Source organism: Perognathus longimembris, chromosome 5, assembly GCF_023159225.1.
Source record: "Perognathus longimembris pacificus isolate PPM17 chromosome 5, ASM2315922v1, whole genome shotgun sequence".
Lineage (NCBI taxonomy): Eukaryota > Metazoa > Chordata > Mammalia > Rodentia > Heteromyidae > Perognathus > Perognathus longimembris.
In genome coordinates, this window is record NC_063165.1 from 63,205,885 (window position 1) to 63,219,227 (window position 13,343).

General features: G+C 40.9%; 1 protein-coding gene across 4 annotated transcripts in view; it reads left to right on the forward strand.

The window, feature by feature from the left end:
• The first annotated feature begins 2,902 nt into the window (after positions 1-2,902).
• Abcc5 (ATP binding cassette subfamily C member 5) overlaps positions 2,903-13,343 on the forward strand; it is an 86,182-nt gene continuing 75,741 nt past the window's right edge. For 3 of the 4 annotated variants that reach the window (XM_048347017.1, XM_048347020.1, XM_048347021.1), the window contains exons 1-2: positions 3,367-3,469; positions 6,679-6,864. In XM_048347017.1, coding sequence (XP_048202974.1) covers positions 6,730-6,864 — 135 coding nt within the window. In that variant the 5' untranslated portion in view covers positions 3,367-3,469; positions 6,679-6,729. Of the gene's footprint in view, positions 3,001-3,366; positions 3,470-6,678; positions 6,865-13,343 lie in introns of those variants that run through there. The other variant, XM_048347019.1, reaches the window with a different exon arrangement.

The following is a 13,343-nucleotide window of genomic DNA, read 5'->3' on the forward strand; positions in this document are numbered from 1 at the left end:
TCATTGTTAATTTGTGTGTGTCTGAGAGAGATAGAGAGACAAAGAGAGAGAGGGGGAGAGAACACACACACATGCATGCACGTACCTCAATTCTTAAACTCAGGACTTGAACTCAGGGACTGGGTACTGTTCCTGACCTTTTTTTGCTAAAGGCTAGCACTTTACAACTCAATCCACAGCTTCATTTCTGGCATTTTGGTGGTTAATTGGAGATGAATCTCATGCAGGATTTTCATGTCCAGGCTGGTTTTGAATGGGATCCTCATATCTCAGCTTCCTGAGTAGCTAGGATTACAAATGTGAGCCACTGGCTTCCAACTTCCTTCTTTCTCTTTCCTTCTTTCCTTCCTTCCTCCTCCTCCTCACTCCTCCTCCTCTTTGCCTCCTCTTCCTCTTCCTTCTAGTAAGCAGCTAGTATTTGAACATCTGTCTGTTTGTTATGTTTTTGGCCAATTTGATAGTGCATCCTCATATAAAGTGGTTTAATTTTTTTAAGGAGTTCATTTCATAAGGAAAAAAGCAGGAAAAGTTGTTGCCACAAAAGTGGAAAGCATGTAATATTTTCCTTCGTAATGTGAACATGTGCTCTGACTTATGACTATACTGTGCACGGTACAAAACCTCAGCTTCTCTGTTGAAAATATGATGACACTTCCGGCTGCATGCCGTAATGTCTTTTGGGTCTCATTTGACAGTGTTGATAGCCTAACTCTTTTTGCTTGACATCAGACAGAATCTACTTGATAGAAGGGCATTATTCTTTTATACTATGTCATTTAGGAATGTCTTATTTCCTGAAAGCGTTTTTTTTATTGAAAACAACTGAACTTCAAGAGAACTTCGATCTTTACAACTAGAAGAAGTAACAACACAAGTGCCAAACATGTGTGGGTGATCATTCCTATATGGTATTATTTTTTTGTGTATGTGCTGATAGTAGAGCTTGAACTCAGAGCCTGAGTGTTGTCCCTTGAGCTCCTTTGCTCAGAACTAGTGCTTTATCACTTGAGCCACAGTTCCAGTTCCTGGTATTAACTCTTGATAAGATGTTGAGAGGCACAAATAGTACTGTGGCTCAAAGTGGTAGAGCACTTACCTTGAGTGGAAGAGCTCAAGAACAGTGCCCAGGCCCTGAGTTCAAGCCCCACAACTGAAAAAAAAAGATGCTGAGAGGCTGTACAGTAAAGCACTTTTTTGTTGTTGATGAATGGATCACCATTCATGTGGTTGTACATCCAGGCACCTAAATGCTACCCTCTATACCTCTCTTTTGCTTTTGGTGGTTTTGTTTTTTGTTTTTTTGTTTTTGTTTTTGTTTTTTTGGCCTATTCTGGGGCTTGAACTCAGGGCCTAGGCATGTCACTGAGCTTCTTTTTGCTCAAGGCTATTGCTCCACCACTTAGGCCATAGAACCATTTCCACTTTTTCTGTTTATGTGGTACTGAGAACTCAAACCCAGGGCTTCATGCATGCTAGGCAAGCAAGCACTCGACCACTAAGCCACATTCTCAGACTTATACCTCTTCGAATTCTTCAACACGTGCTGCTGATTTTACTTCTTATATTTCGCTAGAATCCATCTATCACTCCATCTTTCCATGATGATCCCAGTCCAAACAACCATCATCTCTTCCCTGGATGATAATATTTACTAACTGAACTCTTCTCTCACATTCTGGCTGTCTGTAATTTTTTTTCCAGTCTGCCAGTCACAGTATAGTTTTCACAGTGTTAAATCTAATTTCTCAAAGTGTACTTAAGTCGTCCTTTGAATGGTTGGTTGCTTTTGCTTTTCCTCCACAGAACCATATTGCAATATGGTCTTCAAGGTCTTGGGTAATGTTCCCTTCCGTCTACAAGCTGGATTTATGGATTACTTTCTCCTCTGTCCATCTCTGCAGTCCTCACTTCACTAACTTCTACTATTTTCTCAGTTGGGGCACATACTTTCATTTTTGATACTATAATGGTTATCATTTAATTTTTATTTGAAGTATATTTGGGACTCAGCCCTAAAGGGCTTTAGTTCCATTGTATCTCCAATAAATATTGAATGAACTACTTTTAGTACGTTTTACAAACGGAAAACTAAATACATGCAATTCTACATTGTAGTATAGATTCTGTAGATCTTTGTCTGAAGGTTGGGAAATATTACGCCCCCCTCCCCCAAATAACTCCACATTTCAACACTCACATAACAGCGGTTGAAAATCCGAAAGAAACAAAACTGGCATGTAAAACCCTCGATAAAGAATGGAGGGTCACTCAACAGAGTGGCCTTTATGGAGATGTGGGTGAGATTTAACAAAAACAAAATTATCCACATCTCCGGGAGCCTCATTTCGATGTATAAAAAGAGATGAGTTAGTATACCATTTCTACGGCTCTTGTCACTTTTGCGACTGTGACCCGGCATTTCATTATCTAGGAATGAGGCAGCACCATATTATGTGGGATTAAAGTGAGAAAGGCAGAATGCGCAGAATGCAGGGAGAGATGACCAGCAAGCAAACACAGCAGATAAGATACAGGGCTGGCACCCGACTACAGCTGCCCTCAGCAAAAGCAGACTACGATGACCTTCCTGCTTTCTGCCACCTGAACGGTTGGGCACGCTTGGGCAGCCCTACGTGTAGGGCTGTCAGCACAGAGCCCCAGGCCGCCCTTCAGGTGGCCCACTAGACACTGGACTACAAAGAACATTCTAGACCAGCTAGCTGGGGAGACTGGAAAGCGCTACGGGAAGCAGAGCGGCCCATACCCCCTCCCCTCCCAGGCGCCCGCGTGGCTTCTGGGAAATGTAGTTCTTAGAGGCCATGCAGGGCCCTGGGCTGCTAAAAGGAAAACTACGATTCCCTTCGGTCTTGCGCAACCTTTGCGCAGCGTGCATGCGCGCTGTGGCGGACGATGCCACTATAAAGGCTTGTTTTGCTCCGGTGCTGATGCTCCGGAGCGGGCTCGAGTGGCCGGTGTTACTCTCTTGGAGTCGGGGCACAGGTAAGGAGACTGCGCCCGTCTTTCCCCGACTGTGCCTTTCATGTGTCATGGGAGTCACCCCGTTGTTTCTTCAGAGCGTAGTGGGCTGTGGCCTGGAGATACAAGCAGTTCGGGGGAAGCGGGAGAATTGAGTGGCGAGGCCTGGCCTCCATGCCGGCTCTCTCCGCTCCCTCCATGGGCTGCGGCCCGGCGGGCTGGAGGTGGGATTATTGCATCGTAGGTGGGCAGGATAGGGCTGAAAGAGGTGGTCGGCGTCGGCTGCGCTCGGGATGTGGCCGCCAGGGGGCGCCCCGCCCGCGGTCCGTGGGGGTGGGTCGCAGTTGCCTGTTGTGGCCAGGCCCGAATTGGCATGGGAACACCCCAAGGCCAGGGCCACTCGCTCCTGGGCCACCGGGCGAGGCAGCCGGGGAACAGCGCCTCCCTTGAAGGGTCATCCAGTTACCCGAGATCACCTTGCCAGCCGCTGGAAGTCGTTCCCTTCGTTTTTTGCAAACCGGTAAATGGAGCTGCGTGACACCAGCATGCTCTGCAACCCCCCTGGCAGAGCTGGGAGGAAGCCCGAACCTCTGGACCGCCATCCAATGCCCTTTTCCTTTTGTAATTGTGCGAGTCTGGTAGTTCTGCACCGACGTGGGAGGCTTGAGGCAGCTGGAGGCGGATGGGCACCAGAGTGACTGGGAAACTTCCCCAAGCTGAGGAAGGAGGAAATGGATAGGTATGGGAAGGTGTCTGGTGTAAGTGAAAAGTAAGGGCGCCTGGAGACACAAGTGGAATGTGCAAGAGGGGAGGGCTGGCAAATCTAACCTTTTAGATTCCCTGCTTTCTCCTGCCCGAGGGTCGAAGCCTGGGGCAGGTTCCGAAGGTACTGGAAATCCGTTAGGGAATGTGTGATGGTAAGTCAGGCTAGTTAGTTCTCTAATCCTATACAACTCCCCTCCCCCATGCGTTTTTTAGTCTGTCTTGTTTGGGGCGAATGTCTATCTTTTTATTACTGGGAATGAGTCTTGGTACAAAAGGCAGCTGACCAAGTGATGTATCGTATTTTGGAGTCTGGATACTTCTTTGGGTTTTCCTTACTTGGTTTTATTCTGCTACTAACTTTGGTAGGCAGATGCTCTTATCACTTGAGCTATATCCCCAGCCCTATTAAGTATTAGTCATTTAAAAGACTTCACGTCAAACCTAGGGGAAAGCACAAGAAAATAGGGAAACAAATAGTATCTCCTCCCTCTTACCCCCCAAAAGTCTGGCTTAATGATCCTTTCTTAGATTCTTGCTGCATAGTGGAGTCCTTTTTGTTTTTTGTTTTCTGACCTAAATCTGTCCAGCTACTAGTGCTAGCTGACCTTGAGTGAGGTGCCTTGTTCATATCCCTGAGACTATGGTGTTCTTATGGCCAAAACCAGAGACAGGAACATGGTGCCTACTCAGGCCCACTTCCTCTTCTGACTGTGCTTATTTTTTTCAAGGAAAAGTGTGTTCAAGATATGGAAAACTTCCTATGTTTGATAATTGATCTCTTAGGATAAGGTAGTTTAGGATAGGTTGTTAGGATAGGTTAGTTTGCAATAGGTTGCTAAGTCTGTACCTTGTCATACCAGCCACAATAGACACAAAACAGAAATTACTTCTTTTTTAATAGGAAAATTGCTGCCAGTTTCTTCATCATCCTTTGAAATAAAGTGGCTGAGAGAAAGTAGCTCTTGTGTTCTTGGATAGTTAAGATGCTTACTCTTCTTGAGGTGGAGTTTGGGATTGTGAATGGGTTGCTTTGGCCTCCTCTTTTTCAAAGTCCCCACCCTTCTGGCTAGCACCAATCTTCCTCTTCCCAATAATGAGTGAGGCCAGGGAACTTCTGGAGGAGAGGACTGGGCTTCTGTGGTTGAGTAACAAGAAGCTTTCCTCTGATCTGCAGCTTCAGCTCCACAGTGGGGACACTGGCAGATGCCAGATCTGTTTATAGTTTAGCCCTAATGAGGTCTCAATGACATGGTTGCTGTGTTCTTGCTTCATAAGCCGATGATCTTTTTGCTGCACATCGTCATTGGGCAAGGTGATTTTCATTTTAAAGATAAATAACTTAGTTGTATCAGCTATGTGTACTGGAACTTGAATTGTGCAAAGCAAGAAGTTCTTTTTATTTAGCAGACTAGTATTTTTCTCCTTTTCCTGGTATATTACAAAATGAATAATAGGTGTCAGAATTTTGTGTAGAAGAGGTCTTTAAGGCATATCACAGCTAAGGACTTATGAACTCCAAAGGGCAGCACAGCTACACTTTAATTTCTCCTGAGGCTGCTATGCAAGGTGCTTCCTCATCTTGTATCCAGGAAGTTAGGGACCTTTGGAGGGAGAGTCAGGAAGTGTTTGAGAGACATGTCATCAGAATTGAGACTTTTTGGTTAGGGTTAGCCAGGCAGGCAATGGTGTAGAGCAGAGTTTCACATAAAGACTAAATACAGAATGGGGACTTGATTTTTTTTTTTTTTTTTTGGCCAGTCCTGGGCCTTGGACTCAGGGCCTAAGCACTGTCCCTGGCTTCTTCCCGCTCAAGGCTAGCACTCTGCCACTTGAGCCACAGCGCCGCTTCTGGCCGTTTTCTGTATATGTGGTACTGGGGAATCGAACCTAGGGCCTCGGGTATACCGAGGCAGGCACTCTTGCCACTAGGCTATATCCCCAGCCCTTGATTTTTAATAACAGCTTTAGGAAGGAAGGAGAAAGGGCAGAGGATAAGGGGAGAAGAGAAAGAAGGAAAGAGAGAAGAGGGGAAGAAAAGACTGAGGTTGTAGTTAAGCAGTTGAGGGCTTTCCTAGCATGTGTAAGGCCTTGGGTTTGATCCCCAGTGATACAAACAATAAATTGTGGAAATTGTAAAAAAAAAAATTTTTATAGAAATACCATTTAGGTATTGTAAAACTTTTAGAATATAATGGGAATCTAAAGTTATCTTATTGTTTTGCAGTTAGCTGTGCAACTTCATGAAGATTTAAAATAACACCACCTAGTCCATTAGCTAATTATAAAAATGCAAAGATGGAATATAACATTGGTAGGATAATTTCTGTGAGTTTCTATTTAGTAAAATTTGGTAGGAAGAAAATATATTGGTTGTAAAATTGTAGTGTGTATAATCCTTGAAACAAACTGAAATTGTTTGAATATAGTCTTTAAAAAAAATCTAAGCCTAAGTGGGTATCAGTGGCTCATGCTTATAATCCGCAGGAGCTGAGGTCTGAGGATTGTGGTTCAAACCAGTCCAGGCAGAAAAATCCATGAGACTGTTATCTCCAATTAGCTACAGAAAACTGGAAGTGGCACTGTGGCTCACGTGGTAGAGCGATAGCCTTGAGCTGAAGAGCTCAGGAACAGTGTCCAGGCTTTGAGTTCAAGCCCCACAAACTGAAAAAAAAAAAACAAAACTGAAATAGTACTTCAAAATATTTTTTATAGCTGTAGTGGTAGATAGCATTAATTTTTTGGTGACTAAGCACAGAAAATGTGTGTTCTATTTAAAAGATTTCTTATTACTATGTATTAGTTGTACAAGGGGGGAGTTAATTGTGACATATCCATATACGCATTACTATGTACCAACCTCACCCCATCACTCTTCTTTATTCCCTCTACCCCCTCCTTAAAACTATTTGAAATACCTGTTCTTGATTTTAATTTCAGGAATTCTGGAGTGAAAATAGTCTATGTGCCCTGTCACTCTACTCAGTGAAGATGAAGGATATTGACATAGGAAAAGAATACATCATCCCCAGTCCGGGGTACAGAAGTGCTCCTGTTAGGGAGAGAAGCAGCACTTCCAGGCAGCACAGAGAACGGGAGGGATCCACGTTCAAGAGAACACGACAGGTAGGGGTTTCCTTTCCTCACAGTCTTTTTCTGACCTGTTTGTTGTACTAGACACACCTGCATTCATCTGATCCCATAGTTTAAAGTATTGACTTTAGGTCACTGTGAAGAATTTATGGTTACTGGAAACTGTAGTGTAGCACAGTGGTAGAGTGTGGGTGCTAAGCATGCTCAAGACCCTGGCTTCCATCTGTGGCACCATAAGAAATAATTTATAATAATTTATAAGCACCCAATAAAAGGGAAGAGTGGCAGTCTTCAAACTGTCACCTGTTTCCCCCTTGGGATTCTTCTCATTTTCATTTACTCCATGTTGATGCCTCCCAAAAAGCACTTGCTTAAGAGGAGACAATGTATGATTTGTCTTATAACCATTCAACTTACTCATGTATTTAGACAAAGTCAGTTTCCTTCTCTTCCTGTGTCTTACTTGAAGAGATTTGCTCAGATTTCTGAAGGTGGTTAGAACAATTCTGGATTGTTGTAAGATAATCAATATGTGTTTTTTTTCTATAATAGGATTTGAATTCAGGGTCTTGTGCTGGCTAGGCAGTTGCTTTGTGATTTGCCAAATCTATCTCTAGCCTTACAACCTTAGTAACTTATTGCCTCCAATAAAAATAATGTTAATGAACTAGAAGAGTTCCTCTATAAGAAAAACATATATACATATATGTTTCTTTTTTACCCTGCTCCTTAAAGCTGCCCCCCTCCCCCCCACCATTGAACCGCAGTGCTGGCTTAGCCCTTTGTCAAGTTGTATGTTTTCTCTTGAATTGTAAAAGTAACTAAGACCAAATAAGGGTGTCTAGTTTTAGGAAATTGAGATTTATGTTTGTATACTTGCTATGTGAAAATTTAAAAGAGAGACTTGGTGATTCATTAGCCATGTATTACCTGTTCCTCTTCAACACATTAAAACTTTGGCTTTTTATTTTTCAGTATGCAGTTTTAACTCAAGGCCTTACACTTATTAGATATTCACTCTACCAATTGTATGCCATCTCCAGCCCAAAGCACTGGCTTTCTTAATGTGTTCTCACTAATAGGTCTTCTTTGTTTCCTGCTGTATATTATAGAAGCTAAGCATTCAAGCTTAGCTTCAGAGAAACAGATTCAGTGAAAGCAGTGTCAAATATCTGGTAACAGTTCTGTAACTTGTGTCCTTATGTCTAGACCTTATGTTAATTAAACAGCTATTGAATATATTTTGAGTGCTGGACAAAACACTGTAAATGTGGCATTTAAGTCTGGAAAAGTCACATAGTTAACACTAGAGCAGGGTTTTGAGTGGTAGTTAGGTAGTGAGGCTTTTTGACCACAGACATAAAAGACTCAGAGGTACAGGAAAAGTATTTTGCATGTTGGGATCTTGGATAAGCTCCTTATGTCATTGTGTCATAGATGTACAAGTGAAAATGGTGCTGACAATGGAATTAAATGAGAACTAAGATATAAAATACTTAGAATAGTGCCTTGGCATGGCTAGTATTCTAGTGTTCACTAAATGTTAGCTCTCAGAACTAGTGGTCTAGAGTGTAGGATAGGAAAAAGAGATATTGGTCAGGGAAAATTTCTACATGCCATCACCAGTAATCTTTTGTAGGCATTAAGGAACTTCTGAAAGTTTCTGAGATTTAAATTTTTTTCATGTTCATATAACTAGATTTGCATGTAGCTATAAACAGATAATATAGAAGATTCTTTATCTGATTTTCCCCCCAGTGGTAACATATAGCATAACTGTAGTACAGTATTAAAGCAGAATTGATGTTGGTAGAGTTCATTGTCATTGTTCGGATTTTTCTCAAAGCTTGGCTTCAGTGGTAGAGTGCTTACCTAACAGGTGGGGGGGCCTTGAGTTCAAACCTCAGTACCACCAGCTTTATATGCACTCACTTGGGCATATGCATGTGTACTCTATGCAGTTTATACATGTGTTTAGATTGTCTGACTACTACCACAGTCAGGACATTCAAAGTTTCATCGCAGAGATCTTTCTGTGACCCCACTTATAGCATTGCCACCTTTTCCTCGCAGTCTCTAATTTTTCTTCATCTGTGTAACCTTTTGATATTGTTATTTTCACTCAAATACCACCTAATTTGTGTGCATCAATATTCCTTTTTATTGCTCAATCCTATTTTGTGTTATAAATATACCACAGTTTAGCCCTTCATCTATTGGAAGATACTTGAGTTAGTTCCAATTTTTTTTTTTCATTTTATTAAAGTCCTTTATGGAAAAAATGTGGCTCATTGAGCTTGTGCATATAAGAATGAAAACTTCACCACAGTCATAAATTCATCCAAATTCTCCTACTTGGTTCATTTTAAGGACAATGCATCCACATAGTTCCAAAATTGGGAAGGTTTTACTTTCTATTATGGTTTACTCCTATACGTATAAAGAGGGCTTTCCCTTTACATTGATGGCAACTACATTCATACTTGAGATCATTGGAAGTTTAGTATCTATCTATCTATTATATTCTCTGGTTACAGAAGCAGAAACATCTTATCTTTTGTTTTATTTGGGTGTATAGTTTGCTGCTCTGTATTATTCACCCCCTCAAGACACCCTTTTGCCTTAAAAGCATCTTTAAGTAATTTGTCTTTTGCTGTCTTCTAACCAATAATAATTCAGTGGGTCTTCATGTGATTATAGATCTTGGTTAATATCTTTATTTTATATTAAAAATATCTTCAAGTAGTTTGCATGAAAGGGTTTCAGTTCAACTTCAAGAGTTAGTTCCAATTTGTGACAATTACAAATAAAAGTGCTCTTCATGAGAGTGATCTGATTAGGAGTTAGGTAGGGAAGCCTGCAGTCCATGTTACTGTTGCTTTTCCTTTTTCACTTTATCTTGATTTTTGTTCCTTTTTGTTGTTGGCAAAGGTTCATTTGGTGGGAATTCTCATCATTTTCTATGAATGAAATTAGTAATTACAAGGGAGAACATCCCCCTCCCCTTTATTTTTTAAGGAAAAAAAAAAACCTAAAAGAAAATACTTAAAAATACATCCATTAATGGCAGGGAATACATACTGTTTCTGAATAATTTAGAAATGCTTTTCAATCAGATTAGCATTTTCTTTTACAACCTATAGCCAAACAAATATTTTTTTCCTAAAGGCAACAACAGCTTGACACTTTTTTTTAATATTCTAAGTACTTCTAAGTGGTGTATATGTAGTTTACTCTGAAATCACTTATTTTATTGGTTTATAATTTCTCCCTCATATCTTGAAATGTTCTATACAAATTTGCATCGCCTTTTCTCTTAGTAACTTTTGCATTTAATATATTCTAAACTTGACTGTGTGGTTTCACTAATAGAAATGTCACTGGAGGACTTATTTAAGTTTGTATTCTTAAGTTCAGTCCTAGCTACTAAAAATGTATAAGCCTTAAAGTTTTTCATTTTTCTTATATCTGCTCTGTACACATGCTCATGTGTTTTCATAAAGTGATCATTGTGCTTGCCTCTTCTTTTTAATTTCTATATTCTGAAGTGGTGCAGATTTAGGCTACTAATGAAGCGAGCCGAATGGGGCACATAAAATATACAAACAAGCTGTATAATTCATAGTATAGAATTAAGAAGTCTGGAAACTGTAATGTGTACTGTATTTATATGCAATACGTATTCGAGCAGTTGCCAAAAGGCTGAATTGGAAGCTTCATGTCTGCATGAAATTTCCTACTTTTTTAATATGTATGATGGACTTAATTTTTCTTGAATATTAAAGTCTGCCAATTGCTATGAAAAAAAAAACAAATAAAAGTGGTCTTAACATTGTGTATGGGATTTTTGTGTGAACACAAACTTTCCTTTCTTTGGATAAATGCTCAGGACTGCAATTTCTGGGGGTCATCTGAGTAAGTGGACACTTAATTTTCCAAGAAACCCCAGTGCTGCCCAGAATGGCAGCATCATTTTATATTCCCACCAACAGTGATCCAGTTTTTCTACATTCTTGGCAGTATTTGGGTCTTATCTTTATTTTTAGCAATTTTAATAGATATATCTATAGTGTATTGTGGTTTTAATTTGCATTTTCCTAAGGCCTATTCATTCTGGACTGAGAAGAGTTTTTTGTTTGTTTGTTTGTTTTAAAGCCAGGATCCTGTTATGTAGCCCTACTGCCTGGAACTCCTAATGTTCTTGCCTTTTTTCCTTTTGTGCTGCTGGAATTACAAGCATGTACTCCCACACCCAACTTTGAGGGGAGATTTTTCTTTTTTGGGGGGTGGGGTCGATCGTGGGACTTATACTCTGGGCACTGTCTCTGAGCCTTTCAGCTCAAGGCGTTTTACCACTTTGAGCTACAGCGCCACTTCCAAGAAGAGATTTGGGGGACTGGCTTTTTTATCCTACAGACAGATTAGTCTTGAAACAGTTGCAGGAAAACTCAGTATAGAAGAGAGAAAATACAGAGAGCATCAAAAGGCATCAGGGCCCATCCATGTGAGAGAAGCCAAGGATCTGTTTCAAGGCATTGAAGAGAGGACAGGAGACTTGAGAGATTGAGAGCGTCTCTGAAAGGTAGAGAGCTGATAGTGTCTGGGATTGGTGATAAGAACTTAAAACCACTAGTAGACATACTAGTTATTAGACATACTCAGAGGAAAAGATTTGGAAGAAAACATTGATTTTGCTCATTTCTCTTCACTAACAAACATTGTGTGAAGAATGAATGGTTTTGAGTTGAAATGCATCCAAGTAAAATCAGATATCTTATCTATTCCCATAGTGTAGAGCATAGAGTGCTTGGTGTGTCTTTGTGGATGAAACCATGGGAGTGGTGTGAGCACACTTGCTGAAATGTGGATTGTAGAGAAGGAAATGTTAGAACCTCCACAGCTCATGTGGAGGTGCTGGGAAGTTTCTGGGAACAGAGTGAAGTCCTCTCTAGTTTGTTGGAGTAGGATGGACATTGGCATGTGCAGTGACAGTAAAAAGTTTCTCTCCTGAGTAGAGAACTGTTCAGAGTAACTACCGATGGAGCCAGACTTCAAGTGGCAGGTTTCTTACGTAACTGAAACCTCATCTTGAACAACAAAAAAGCTAATGTGTCTAGAAAGTTTTAGGAATCCAGATGAATTTTGTTTTCATTACTTCTCACTGTTCCCTTGAACTTGAATTTGAGTGCTGTGTTGTTCTTGATTGATATTTTTTCTTTAAAATTTCTTTTAGTATTTCATTCATTCTCTTATTACTCAGCCTTGACCTAACCAGTAATATAATACATTTATTCAACCTATTTTGTTTCCATATCTAAATGAGCTATTGAGTATTTTAAAAGTTTACATATCATCTAGAATCTTATTTAATACCGCCTATCAAAAAGAGTGATTCCTTAGATATATCTATTTTGAGTTTGTCTCCTGTAAAAGGTTTTCGCACAGAGTGAACCAGCATGATGACAAAACTCTAGCTGAGATGGCATTAAAAGTGGAGTTGAAGTTTAATGGCAGAATGCCTATATAAGCATACCTAATTTTTACATTCTCAAGTCACATCATCATAACCATCATTTCTGTATTAGTTGTCAGAAATGTAGACTAGGACCTCTCAGATGCTAGGTAATGCCTGCCACCCTTAAGAAATGTCAAACAAGGGCTGGGGATATAGCCTAGTGGCAAGAGTGCTTGCCTCATATACATGAGGCCCTGGGTTCGATTCCTTAGTACCACATATACAGAAAATGGCCAGAAGTGGCGCTGTGGCTCAAGTGCGAAGCCAGGGACAGTGCTCAGGCCCTGAGTTCACCGCCTAGGACTGGCCAAAAAAAAAAAAAAAAGAAATGTCAAACAATATTTCTGTATAGCCATTTACCACTATTGGCATTTGATAGGTCTAGTTAAAATGGAAATGTGAAACTGGGCCAAACAGATGAGCTTAAGAACAACTTTGACTGGTGTTAAGGCTGGCATTATTTCACATCACCACAACATACACAGCTTCTTCTCTCTCTCTTTTTTTTTTCTTTTTTTGTCGGTCATGGGGCTTGAACTCTGGGCCTGAGGCTTTCCCTGAGCTCTTCAGCTAATGCTCTACTACTTTGAGCCACAGCTTCACTTCCAGTTTTCTGGTAGTGAATTGGAGATAAGAGTCTCACAGACTTTCTTTCCCAGGCTTTGAACCATGATCCTCAAATCTCAGCCTCCTGAGTAGCTAAAATTACAGGTATGAGCCACTGGCACCTGGCCCACAGCTTCTTTTCTTACAACATGTTTCTTTTTTGGTGGTGCAGAGGGATGGTGGTGGTCCTAGGACTTGAACTCAGGGCCTGAGCATTGGCCCTGAGCTTCTTTTGCTCAAGACAAACACTCTACCACTTGAGCCACAGCTTCTCTTCCACCTTTTTTGGTGGAGATAAGAGCCTCACATTTCACAGATTTTGCTGCCTGGGCTGGCTTTCAACAGAGATTCTCAGATCTCAGCCTTGAGGTAGCTAGGATTACAGGCAGGG